Below are 14,228 nucleotides of genomic sequence, written 5' to 3' on the forward strand. Positions count from 1 at the left end.
ACTACATCATTGAAAACTGTTATTTATGTCTCTTGCTATATTTGTCTCATATTAAAATCTATTTGAAACAGAAAAAAATCTGACATGGGGAATAAACTTCTTACAAAGCATTAATCACTTAAGTTAGGTTCTATACAACTACGTTTAAAACGGCCATTGTGATTGAAGGAAGGAGGAATATCCTAACCTGAATAAAAAACTGAAGCTAAGTCTTGTCCGTCTATCAGGTCTCTTGTTCTGTTGACAAATCGGTCATAAAATCCAGAATAAGTTTTTTTTGAGCTGTGCACATTTTAAACAGATCAACTGACAGCCAAGTATCTTTTCCCCCCCTTTGCTCTTTTATTGTTGATCATTATCCATCACAGGGAACTCTTTTATGACTCTGATATACATCTGTTGCCCCACTATCGTTCCCCTTAAATAAACCAATTTTCTCCACAAATACAATGGTCAAAAACACAGTAGTCATGTATACTTCTTGCAGATAAAAACATGGGAATTCAGTGATGCTGTGCTGGCAGTCGCAGCCATAACCGGAGAGCTTAGGAATGGTTTAAGTACAATACACACACACGCACACACGCGGGTGGGTAAAATAAGTCGTATGCAGAGCAACATAAGCTGAAATCAATAAAATGAAATGCAAAGCAGAATAATTCATATGTGCTTTGATGAGTGCAGAGATCAACACTCAAAGTTTGATGTCTAGCAACATATAAAATAAAAATGATCACAAAGTCATTTACAGCACATTCAGCTTTATGGTTATGCAGTGGTTACTTACTGAACGTCTTTACGTAGAGCAGACATATAACATATTATCCATATAGTATTCACAGAACAATATACATCTGTATGTACACATTCCTTCCACTCTCAAGGAAAAAAGTGTCCAGGCACTTTCTCCAGCAAACCTGGAGCCAGATCATTGACCGTTGCTCTTTAGCTTCCCATCAAATCTCAAGCTGCTTTAAATGTGTGTGTGAACAATTCCTCCTCACCCAGCCTGTTGCTTCAAATGAAGCGGACTGGGAGCTGCAAACTATTAGCAGAGATTGCCTGTAGCTGCCATTTTTCAGCTTCAGTGGGCATCTGACTGTCTCCATGTTTATCAAGGTAGGTCCTGAAGCCGAGTCTTCACCGCCCACCATGCAGACCTCTTCAACAGGAGCCTCAGGAAAGATGATTGAGCATAACGTGTTTAAAGTGGTGATAATGGAAAGCACTATATATTCAGAGGTTGTTGAAAAGAAGGTATATAATTTATTAGGCATGGGTTGGTTTGAAAATGACAATGATTAGCCTGAGAAAATATGCTTTTGTAGCTTAGGATGAAGTTTAAAATGTCTAGCATGATCTAGTTGTTTTTGTTGGGCTTGTAACTAAACCATAGTATATATGGTCATGATAGCTCCACCTGTATATTCATAGAAATATGTTTGATTAATTTATTTTGGTGTATAGATATAAAGAACATGAGTGTCCTGGTAGGTACTTATTATTAAAATCAACCTCAAATTTTAAATCAGCTTATAAAAAGGCTGTGTTATAAAGTTCTTTAAAACGGTGCAGGCCTTTAAATTCCTTCAACCTATCACATTTAATTGCTTTTTTTTTGTCTGTCAGCTACAAACACCTGGTGCCTCGTACGGGATGTTTCATTCCAGCCATGCATAAATTCAAACCAGGATTTTTAGGATTATTTATCACAAGTAGTAAGAAATGCTTTATGGCAAGGCAAACTGATAAGTAATGGTTTAAGAAAGTAGCTGTAACAAGTAAATGTAACAAGATCTTGCTACAATATCTCTACCAATCAAATCTGATGCTTATTTCTACACTGAACAGAGATTTTTTTAAAACTAGGTTTTAGTCCTATAAATCATCTTTTCTAATTTTTAAAATGTAAAGAGACACATTTTCATTGTTGCTTCATCATTTGTTCATCATGTTGTTTTTTATTCTTTGCCATTTCAACCAGGCTCAGTTTGGAAACCACAGGTCCAGTTAAAACTCAAAATAACGCCTCTGCATTGCTAAAACTGAAGCTATGACCTGGTAAATTAAAAAAAAATGGCATCCTAATAAGATGTAAAATCTACAGAATTTTACATCTTCATTTAGTATATGCTTTCAAAGCATACACAATTATCTGATGTCTGTCCTTTAGAAATTGAAACATCAAATGAATTCTGTACTTATTAAAACCTGAAAAGGGATTAAAGCAAAAGACATATTTATCCTGACCTTTTAAGGCTGTGTAGAAACTTTTTCTTCTTGTTTTTTTATATGAAAGAAAACAACAACCTGTGCGATAAATTAAATAGGAAACCAGCCCATGCCTAGAATAAATCTGATTTATTTTTCTCTCTAATTCTGAATTTCCCAAGATTGGCTCAGCTAATTAGGTGCCTCCCATATTCCAACCTGTACCGGGCACAAACAGATCCAGTAGTGAGCAACACTGACCTGTAGGAAAGATTTTTTTAAATCTGGCAGGTGATAATCATACATCAGCTGCTCAGGCCAGATATCATTATTCCTCCTCTATACTGTACGATATTCTTACCAAAAATAGGATGTGAATCCGCTCGTAGGCTCAGTAACAAGTACTGGTGCAGGATGTGTTGTTTTCCCTCTGCACAATCTTGATGCACCTTTTTTATTATACAGGACATATTCAATTTACACTACTAACGACAACTAATTTCATGTCAAAAAAATTCTCAAACTTCCACTTCTGAAATGCTCCAATCATAACTGATTTAGTTTGATTCGATAGTTAACAGATTAACCAAATGCTTCAGACGACAAAATAGTGAAACCTGTTAACACTGCACTGGTAAGACACAGCACCACAGTATTAATGGGAACATCAGTTTTCACATCAGCATTATGGCAGCTCAGCACAGTTTCCCACTGATCCTTCTTCTTTTAAATTACAAACAATCACTTAGACGATGCAGTTCGTACTGTATGCGTACTGACATACATCAGGACGTAGCAGAAGAAACGAAGCAAAAGGAGTCAATCAGTCAGTCAGTGGGATTGGCACTGTGAGAGTAATGAGACGTGAGCTCCTGCTGCGCCGCCTGGAAATGCCCGGCTATAGCACACATGGTAATCCAGCACGCACGTAATGGCAAAACACATCACACCGCAATACTATACAGTTACTGTCTCAATACTGCTGAATTCTGAATGCTGACTCTCAGTTCCAGTTCTGAATAAGGTTTCCTCCAGCAGGATAATAATTTTTTTAATCAATCTGTAGATTTGAACAAAAAAACAATTTAACCTTTATACAATAAGGCAGTTCATGGTATTGTACATAAGTCATGCCACAATCACAATGGATTGTTGTTGCAGAGACTGACTCGGAAAAAAAAAAATAAATTACCCAAGTTTGGGTAACTCAGCTGCAGCTTTGGAATAACCATCCAGCCTCCTTCCTGTTTAGGTGAAATGATGAAGCATAGCCACGGCAAGCCTTCCTTAGCGTAGGGTCTGGATGTTGTTTTAGCACAAGAGGTTCAGTTCAAGAGTCAAAGTAGACCAGTTAAACAAAAAAATATCAAAAGAGATAAACATCACCAACAAGGAGGAAATAACAACTTTACATTAAAGGTTAAATGTTTGAACCTTTTATTTTTTCTTTCTCTTTTATTTTTATTTTTTTAGCTTTCCTTCCTGGTTAGTTCAAAGCCGAGTCTAGAGGTCCAAACTTTAAAGACGAGGGGAGGTCACAGGTTGGCCCCAAAGCACATCTTCAGTGCAGGGGCAAGCTGATGGCGCTGTCGTAAACATTTAGCTGCTATCTGTCTTCAAAGCAGTCCAAGTACTCCAGGACAAGGTCATAGCAGAATCGATACTGGTCCTGAAGAAAAACACAGCCAAAGATGAAAACTCAACATTTCCCAAATTCAAAAACAAATTCACAGATTTTTTTTTTCTTTCTTTTTTTTTTTTTTTTACCAGTGACTCCACCATGTTGGGTTTGCAGTTGCGTAGAGTTTTGACAGAATAAAAGACGTCCACCATGTTCTGGTACTGGATCATCTCCAGGAGTATGTTGCAGGCACAGAAGGTCCCACTACGACCACCACCATTGCTATGGGAAGGAATAAAACTAGTTTTAATTATGGCAACATTATTCTCCTTCTTCAAGCAGTTACCAGCCATGTTTGAACTTTAACTAACTTAATGTTTAACTACAATATCATCTAGAGCAGGGGTCTCAAACTCCAGGCCTCGAGGGCCGCAGTCCTGCAGTTCTTAGATGTGCCACAGGTACAAAACACTGGAATGAAATGGCTTAATTACCTCCACCTTGTGTAGACCAGTTCTCCAGAGCCTTAATTATTCTATTCAGGTGTGGTGCAGCAGAGGCACATCTAAAAGTTGCAGGACTGCGGCCCTCAAGGCCTGGAGTTTGAGACCCCTGATCTAGAGTGTCTGTCTAACTTGTTACCAGTTGTCAGGTTTCCTGTTTCTAGATTTTAAAATGGCAAAAAGAGCTGGTTGGAATAAATAACACAACAAAAATACTAACACAAGGCTTTATGCCTGAAGCCGTTTAATGAGGATCTACTTGGCTGAAAGTGTCAATATGTGGTGATAATCAGGATGAGATGAAGTGAGAATCAATAAAGATCCAGAGGAAGCTGTGTTGTGCACCGAACTTCAAATAATATTTTAATGCTATTTAAAATAGTTCTGAAAATGCTCTCTGCTTGCAAAAATTATGACAAGGCTGCGGTAGCATCGTTTAATCTTGTGGTTACCCATAGGCTACAGAAGATGGATGGATGGGAGCTTATATATATATATATCCAGACATCTCAGTCCAGAAATGTGCAGTCCTAGGCACAGCCAAGATACTGCGCAGAACCCTCAAGCTCCCAGGCCTCTGGTAGAGGACCTGAGCTAAGAGGAAGAAGAATCACCACCCGCGGTGGGTGAGAAGGGAATTTTTTATATATATACCTGAACGCACAAGACCTCAATGTCAAAACTATTGTTAAAACCTTATGTGTTGGTGGGCATGTGGAGGAAGAGCTTAGTGATATTTGCTTTTCTTAATACGTCACTCATGATTTTCATATCATTAAAACCCCAGTTGTGTGGGAAAATCATTGCCATAAAACAAAATAGTCAAATCTGCAAACTGGATACATACTAATTTGACACTGGTTTTGCTCTGCATCACAATAGTTTGTGTTACATTTTCCATTCTCTTACGTTTATTTCAACACATTTTTCTGCTGGTCCACATAAAGTGGCCAATTTAGCAGTTCCCAGAACACATTTACAACTCACTGCTTCCCCCCAAAGGTCCAAAATGTTGAGCCAGCCTCTCTTTTCCTGTGGTTTATGGCAAGCACTCCGATTTCAGCTGCATTCTTTCTGAATCTAACTTCAATGGGTTTAGCTTTGGTGTAACTGATAGCACAAAAGAAAGCATCATTGTAGCTAACATTTTTACTAAATTCCCACTGGGGTTGAATATAAAGCTCAAATTTCCCCAGTTTTGTGCACATACACATCTGCTCCCTGTTTGATCCATTATATACTTGTGTGCTGCAATCATAATCATGACAACCAAACCACAACCATGGCTGCAGACACAATCACAGTGACAGGCCGTGTCATCCCACCGACACAGTCATAATCACAGCTACAGTGTGAATTAGTCTGTGAGACATGGATGAATCAACCCTGTGAGTTTCGTATCTAAATGCAGAGATTCACAGTGCCTGAGCGCACACAGCTTAGGGCAAATGCTGAGGCCACAGACAGGATCATTTAAAGACACACACAGCATGCAGGACTGCGTCAATCCTGTGTGAATTGAAGGGAAACAAAAAAGGGCTGCAAGGTTAGAGAGATGTGAGGGACAGCTAAACATGATGGAAGAAAACACAAAGATTTAGGAAATAAACTCTCTTCTCTGATCCACTCACTCAAATCTTTCTGATAAAATAATAATAATAATAAACATTCTTAAAATACTAATTGTTCTAGTACTTCTCCGAATTAGGTGAAAGGACAAGTTGGATGTAGTCCAGCCTATTTTGGCCTCCAATATATCATATCAGTAATTAGTAGCTGGATCGCCATAAAATTTAGCTTAGCTCAGTCCTGATGGTCCTTGAAGGACTTTTCCCTGGATGTTTAATACAGATTCAATATTAAGGTGGCATTTGCAGAGTTTCAATGATTTGGTGTGAGATTTTCTAAGCTTTCAATTTTCCTCTATGGATAAACATCTGCTCTGATCAATAAAACTAATTAACCTGCATGCTGCAGCATTGAGGATTTAGAATTTTAAGTGTTATTCTTTCCGCAATTTGTAAACCTGGTGACATTGTCAGTGCTTATTTAAATCCCTTGAACTTGTTCACATTATGTCACGTTAAAACTCTAAACTTCAATGTATTACCTTTGAATTTTATGAGTTTGATCAACACAAAATACGTTTAATTTAATTGTGGAGTGGAAAGAAATTGCGGCATGGTTTTAAAACAAACAAAAAACTGAAACATGTTGAGGGCATTAGTATTGATCCACCAATACTTTGTAGAATCACCATTCAAGCTGCAATTCTTCAGGGTCTGTCTTTTAAAAAGATACATCTACAGAATGAAATTCTACCCTAAATAGTTCAAACTCAGTCAGAGTAGATGCTGACCATCTTTGAATATCAATTTTCATCTCTTTCTACAAACTATCCATTGGATTTAGGCTGTAGACACTAAATGGTCTATATGCTAATGCATGAATATATTTAACCTAAACCAGGAATCTCAAACAGTAGTCCCCAGGGGCCAGTATCCTACAATGTTTAAATGTGCATATCCTTAAACACAAACAAGGCAAATAGATTATTTATTAGCACATCATTGTAGTATGGAATTAAATTTGGGTGATGATCAGAAGTGTGATAACTTTGTCTTTCACTGCTGTAATAAAAGTCGATCTAATTCCATCTTACACAAATCGCATCCGAGTAGCAGAACACTTTCCCCAGAAAGCAGAGTTTAAGTGTTGGGCTATTTCCCTGCAGGAGAATAAATCTGAACTTTGTGTGAAGCTGGAATCAAACACATCAATTGCGAGACAACTACACTGCCCGCTGAACCACTGTCACCCACAAAGTTTGTGCAGCTACTTGTGTGTTTGTGCGTGTGTTTATAACACTTCACAAACAAAATGCACTTGATACAGTACTTCATGCATTAACTAGAAATACGTCCTCTTTCCAAAAGATAAAAGTAGCAGTATGAGAAACACTACAAGAAGCCATAAATTGAGAAACAACAGCACCGAGTGGCATGTCTGGTGAAATACTGTCCTGGTCATCAAAAATGAAAGGCAATATCTATAAAGTACTGGAGGACAATCCACTTCCTCTCTCCTGGGACAGATGCAGCGAATGTGGGTGTGGGCAACTCTGCAGCGTATACAAGCAATATTAAGGTAATCAATCGTCGTCAGTGCTTTGGCAGTTCTGGATTTAGTGTAGTGAGAGCCATCGCATTCTGTATTAAGGCATAATTGATTTGATCTGAATAATCTCCCTCCTGGTTGTCGTGTGTAACGCTGTGTGACAGCACTGAGTGATGTGCTTTCGGATGGGGGGTGGGCGGCTACGAACGTGTGACGGGTCGGCAATGAGCGAGACAACCCATTCATATTCATCAGTAGGGTTTTCACTTCGGGGGCTTGATGCGACAGGGGCTTGTAGACGTAGCATACCGCTCTATACAGTACCACAGAAAGGCGCATTACACCAAAATTAGATTTTCCACATTATAAAATGCTGCCATGCTGAATCGTGTTGCTTCTAACTGCACCAAATGACAGAGCAGGCTCGACACAGCCTCTGTCTCTCATCAAACAGATTTGCTTATGATGTAGTGTGTTATTTTGTGATGCGCCCCTCTGAGTGGAAGCCTTTGGTTTTAAATGTCAGTCTTCACAAGCAGTCATTTGCTGTGCTAGACCCTTTCAGAAAGAAACAGAATATTTTTCTTCCTTGCCTTTCTGTTCTTTGATTTAAAATGCATTATAGATGTTCTGAAATGATAACTCACAGGCAGTGCACAACGGTGCGTCCTTCTCCACACTCCCTCTGCCACTTGTGCACTTGAGCCAGCAGGTTCAGGAAAGCCTTCTTGGAGTCAGGAACGTCGCGATACGCTGACCAGCGCAGGAACTGGAACTGACACACCACCAGCTGGCCCTCCTGGAGCTTCAGCAGCACGGATAAGATGAAAAACACGTCAGATTTCACACACAAGCTACTACTGTTACCCACTTCTCACAGCTCCCAGACGTTTTTTGAAGCACGTTTTGAAATATGAAATACCTTTATACAGTGATCAGGAATGGATATGTATATGTGGGGATGGATGTACAAAATGATAAGGCATAAGATTTTTATTTGTCATTATGTGACTAGAATAAACAAGATAAAAAAAGGTAGAAAATCAGGAAGAATAGATGGATTGATGGATGAACAGCTCAAACAGTATGGATGGATAAATGACTTCAGACAACAAGTCAGGGAATAAAACTTGGAAAGGTAAACATTTTTCTATACTCCATTTTCTTCTCCTAAAATCTAATCCAAACGTGGAAAATCTTTGAAGTGAATTCTGTGTAAATCAGAGAGTTGAGAACACTCTCCAAGCTGCCTGCAGGCACCTTCAGCTGTGCTCACTAAGTCTGACTGTCAGATATATGTGTCTGTAGGTGTAAGTGGGGCCCGTGTTCTGTGACAAAGAGGTCCCTGCGTATTCATAACCCTATCCTGCAGAATCTAACCTAACACTTAAGGACCAGTGGAGACCTGCAACTCATGCAAATTGGGCTTGCAAAGACACTCACGATGCATGGAGGAATAGCCTGAGCAGAGGTGGGGATTCACACAGTCTGCATTTGCACTATTTTTCTCACACAGATTTGTGCTTACAATGCACTTCCTCTGTCTTTTCCTGCGTACTCTTGGATACCACTGTCTGAAACAAGACATCTACCCAATACGGCATAGAGCCATTGGCTAAAAGTGGTTGAGGTATGTGTTATTTCTGTCTCATTTGATTCTGCCTGTGCTGTGTTAAGCTGCCCTCTCCCTGACTGTGATGTGCACCGAGTGGAAAAAAGGTGCCACAGGTAGAGAGGGGAATGACAAGGGCAGCAGACTGAGGAGGTAAGGGTGCTAATCAACAGAGGAAGTTGTCGCAGAGCTTATAATGGCACAGGGGAGAACACCCTGCATACAGATTCCCTCTATAATTAGGCCGACATTGGTTCTAAGAAAAATGCATGCATGTGCTTATGCAAAGCTCTGTGCATAAAACATGTCTGCATAGACACACTTAACACAATGCATTGTGTGAAGTTAAAATGGCCTGTAGATGGGGCTGGGGAGCAAACGCTGTGTTCTACACTGTAAGCACAGACCTATCACTGCCTTTGTTTGGTTTATATTAGAAACCCTTTATACTTGTTAACATATGAACCCATGTGACAAGATTTATGAGCCACCTGTAGAAAAATCTGCTTCAGTGTCAAGAAATAGTCATATGTCAACAATTCTGATGATAAACAATGGATCTTTTAATATGCCCAATAAACACACAAGAAATGGAAAAGGGAAGAGAATGGCTTTTTATTATATGCATGTCAATGAACTTCTCTCTGTTCCATGGAAAGAATGCTATTGATAATATTTTATTGTATGGAAAGTGTGATCCTTTTCCATATTCTGAATATTAAACCAATTTTATTTTACATGTATAGTGTAACTATTGTATTGTACAGGGATATTGCATCATATCCCTGTAATTTTTTTAATATTGTCACATCACAGTCAGAAATTTCAATGTGTCTCATTGGAATTTTTTACTTAACTACCATGTAATAGTCAAGTAAAAGGAACATAATACATTGCATTCAATATTTAAAAAAAATAAATTTTGAATACTGTGAAGTGTATCTGTATTTATATTACATTTCTTTGACACCCATAAATAAAATTTGGAGCAACCAACTGCCTTAAAAGGGTAGGGGCTATAGCAAGGATTGTGGAAGAAAGTCTGATGGGTATATGAGATCAGAAAAACATTTAGGCTTTTTGTGAAGGTTGACTAACACTTTTGAAGACAATGAAAGCATAATCGGCATGGTGGTGGTAGTGTCATGCTGTGGGAATGACTTTCTTCTCCACAGTCTGGGAAGATGGTCAGACTTATGATGGAGCTAAATAGAGAAAGCCCAAAAGAAAATCTGTTGTATGTTCTGAAAGTCTTAATAGACATTGAGCTATTTTGCAAAGAATGGGCATAAATTTCAGGGTATAGTTGTGCAAAGCCTGTAAACACATACCCACAAAGGGTAGAAATCATATGAAAGTTTAGTTGTGCTGTGAAAAAATATGAAAAAGATGAAAGCATGATTAGTTTTGCAAAGAACTGTGTACTTTAAGTCATTCTTCAGCATTTTCAAGATACCAAACTTTTAAAATGGTCTTGAACAATATTTCTTTAGGTGCCTGAGGTGCTTTCAGAGAAAATTCTGAATCATTAAAAACATTTTCACAATATTCTAGCTTATACCTTAGCGGCCGATGTAAAAATACCAATTTTTAAATATGTTATGCCAAGAAAAACAGGTAGCAATGAATTAGATACAGTACCAGAAGCATTTAGTCAGGGATATTAGATTTCACCCTTTACCTATTTTTCAAGTGCAGTTTATCTGGAAGCTTCAACGTACGCTGGTAAAATGTCACATCTAAATTCCTTGTGAAGATCACAGCTAATGCAACTCTAATAAGGTTTGGTGAGATAACATGTCCTATGCAGCTCTTTTAGGTGTCATAATAACTCACCCTTGTGACGTTCTTGACCCGAAACAGACGGGTAATGACATCCTCATCCGCTGACATGGACAGGAACTCCACTTCCATGGGACCGTACTGCTGTAAACCGGGCTCGGGCCAGTACTGCACACATGGCTGCGCAGAGGACAAGGGTCATAGAGAGAGATAAGTTCATTAGTGTCCAACGGTGGTCTGTGCAGCTGTAATAAATAATATGCAAGGAGTAAACACTTGAGAATAATCAAAGCACATGTGTGCACAGTTAAAATGAAAAATCTCACAGATACTAAGCATTTTACATCAGTAATGACTAAACTAGTGCTACTGCCTTTATACTAAAATAGGCATGCAGCTGCCATAATGGTGTTAACAGGAACAGAGAAGCAGCCTAATAGGTAATGCAAGGTGTTAGATTGAGACCAGAAGTGATATAGTATAATCCAAAGTCACAAATAACCTCTATAAGAGATTTCACAGCAGCATCCTCCAATGAACAAATACCTTTGATTTCAGGTAAAGGTCAAAAAGCCTCTTTTGTACTCAAGGAAATGAAATAAAGTTCAAATGATACAGAATTAAATACAGTATTGAACAGGGGCACCTCCATCTTTTTCTATTACCAGACCTTCTAGTATATGTTGCTAACAAACCTGTTGAACATGCAACACAAACTATTAACTTTATTTTTATATAAGATAGTTTCTGATTTGAGAAATGCAAAAATATGTATATTTAGCATTGTGTGCATTTACGAACTTTAAAAGTGGGAAATATTTAGCACCAGACATTGACACCATCCAGACTGTTCTGAGTTCAGGGTAACTAAGCTAAAACTCTTTGAATAAGAGACATGACAATCTGAATTGTGTGGTTTGTTTTCGATCTCTGGTTGTTGCGTACCTTAGACTTGATGTTAGTAAGTTTGAATTTTTGTTTCACAACTATGTAGATAGATAACAGATCTGCACTGAAAACATTTTATTCTAACTTTCTTGCTCTGAGCAACCTTTTATCATACCATGTCTGACACAGCAGATGAAAAACAGGGTGTTACTATTACAATGTAACAAAGACAAAATGATTATATAATTGGCACCTAATTAGCCATTTTAGCAGGGCTAGCATAATTACTACAACATAAAACTCCATAAAACATTTTATGGAGATTGTAGAGACTGACAACTCTCAAATATTTCATGACAGGCTTAGGGTGAAAACTCCCAGGTATAAAACAGAGCACATTTGTTTTACTCCATTCAGACTTCCTTTCATCTGCAGAAAGTCTTGCTGTTTAAACAAACCACAGGCATGTATCAATATGTTATATAGTAGCTTCTTAAATCTCCGTCCTTCCTCAGATTTCACTTTAAAGAGCTCACTGACATTGAAAATGGTTAAGATTATGTCTTCTTCACTCAGTAACACCATTCACATATTAGATAATTGTCAGTGAAATCCTGTAGCACCACAGGAAATCTACTAATTGAGGGGGGACAAACATGAGTTTTGAGTTTCTGCCCAGTCAGAAAAGGCTTAGTAAACTGTTATGATCTGAAATTTAGTAAATCTCCAAATTACACAGTCATAAATAAAATTATCATTGGAAGATTCAATTTTCTTCAATTGTCATCAAAGGATCCCTGAATAATTATTTGCATATTTTTACACATCTTCAATATATGAGTAAATAGAAAACAGGTACTGTCCTTATCCTTAATAAATTGCTGAACCATGCTGTTACTTGACACTGTTGGCCGCTACGTCTGCTTCCAGCATGATGCTGAAGAAAATATGCTAAATTATTCTCCTTCATTCCTTTTTGATCAGTTGCAAAAAGCATTGTCTAGGTTAAAAATATTTGTCTTCTCAGAGGTACATTTCATAAATAATCATACTATGTTCAATGTTATTCAGTCAAAACAACTCCTCACGCTCCCCCCATACTAAACTGTACAACATTGCTTATTCATTTCTTATTCCGTACCTGCCACATAAACAGGTTCAGACACCCCCATTTTTGTCCCTGCACAACAGTGTACTGATTGTTAGGTGGTGTGTGTTTGTCAGTCTCCTATTATTCATGACAGAATGAAAGAGAAACATGGCAGAGCATATAAAGTTTTTTGTCTCTTCACGTATCCCATCCTTAAGATTACATCAGTTCAGAACTTTGATCTTAGCTCCTACATAACTATCAGGAATATGTTATTTTTCCATCCAACTGAGGAATATAAAGAATAAAGTCTTTCTTTTTCTTTCATCATAATCAAGGTCATATTACTTTCTTTCCTTTCATTGAATCTGTGCTTGATTACAGTAATGATCCCTTTTTTTTTACAAACAAGGAGACGGCTCAACTTACTCAAAAGCAGAATAAGATAACCTTAAAGAAAGCCAAAGAGATATCATTAAATTTTAGATTTCTATGCCTTAGGCAGAATTTAATTTACAAGTATATGCATAACCATATATTTTATTCCATTTGCCTGAAAGGTCTGGCAGGCCCTCATGGAAAAAGCTTCATAAAAAGAAAGAGATAATTTTTACCATCATATTGGAAAGAAGTATGTCTTGTTAATTACATAATTTTCTCTTAAGGACATGTAGTCATATCACTTCTAGATGCATTTGGTTAAATTAGAATATTAATTTTGTTAATTCAATTCAAAAATGAGTCTCGTTCATAGATTTATTTCATAAAGAGTGACTAGGTTCAAGTATTTATAGTTATTAATGCTCTCCACAAAATGCATATAATGTGACTACTACAGAAGCTTGGGATTCACAGAGAGCTATATTCCTGCTTATTGAGGGAACGTTGAGAGGAAGCAAAAAGCCTGATGACAGCAGCCTTGACAGGGTGGTGAAGCACAGGGCATTAAAAGCAAGGGTCTGATTCCCAAGGCAACTATCAAATATATTTGCTCTTCCTTAACACCTGTGCTTAGCCAAAACCATGCAGCTGCCATGTTATGACCCACTGATATAGTAATTTATTCAGATTGAGCCCTGACTAAAAACTTTTTATGGATTTTGTATTGGCCTTCTTCAATGTTCAGATTTCATAATTAGGTAATCAGGCAGTAATCATTAAACTGGACAAAAACCATCACCTGTAATACATCACTACATCACTCTGTATGGAGTCTACAGTATGTGAAGTTTGGCTCTTTCTTCTGTAACGCTCAAATTGAATTGTTCCAGCATACATAATGAAATTTGCTGGTATGAAAAAATTGGGGCAGACAACAAGGAGGACTCTGAAATTTCAACGTGGGATATTGCCTGCCGGTCTTTTAGGCATATATCTAGAGAACGGAAGTGTAGACGTGTGATG

At 37.9% G+C, this 14,228-nt stretch overlaps 1 protein-coding gene across 4 annotated transcripts in view; it reads right to left on the bottom strand.

The window, feature by feature from the left end:
- Nucleotides 1-318: 318 nt before the first annotated feature.
- The window catches only part of ptprub (protein tyrosine phosphatase receptor type Ub), a 223,099-nt gene continuing 209,189 nt past the window's right edge, over nucleotides 319-14,228 (bottom strand). For all 4 annotated transcript variants that reach the window (XM_044116143.1, XM_044116142.1, XM_044116141.1 and 1 more), the window contains 4 exons: nucleotides 10,901-11,026; nucleotides 8,100-8,257; nucleotides 3,979-4,114; nucleotides 319-3,880 (listed from right to left, as the gene is read on the bottom strand). In XM_044116143.1, coding sequence (XP_043972078.1) covers nucleotides 3,818-3,880; nucleotides 3,979-4,114; nucleotides 8,100-8,257; nucleotides 10,901-11,026 — 483 coding nt within the window. In that variant the 3' untranslated portion in view covers nucleotides 319-3,817. The remainder of the gene's footprint in view (nucleotides 3,881-3,978; nucleotides 4,115-8,099; nucleotides 8,258-10,900; nucleotides 11,027-14,228) is intronic.

Source organism: Gambusia affinis, linkage group LG05 (genome assembly GCF_019740435.1).
Source record: "Gambusia affinis linkage group LG05, SWU_Gaff_1.0, whole genome shotgun sequence".
Lineage (NCBI taxonomy): Eukaryota > Metazoa > Chordata > Actinopteri > Cyprinodontiformes > Poeciliidae > Gambusia > Gambusia affinis.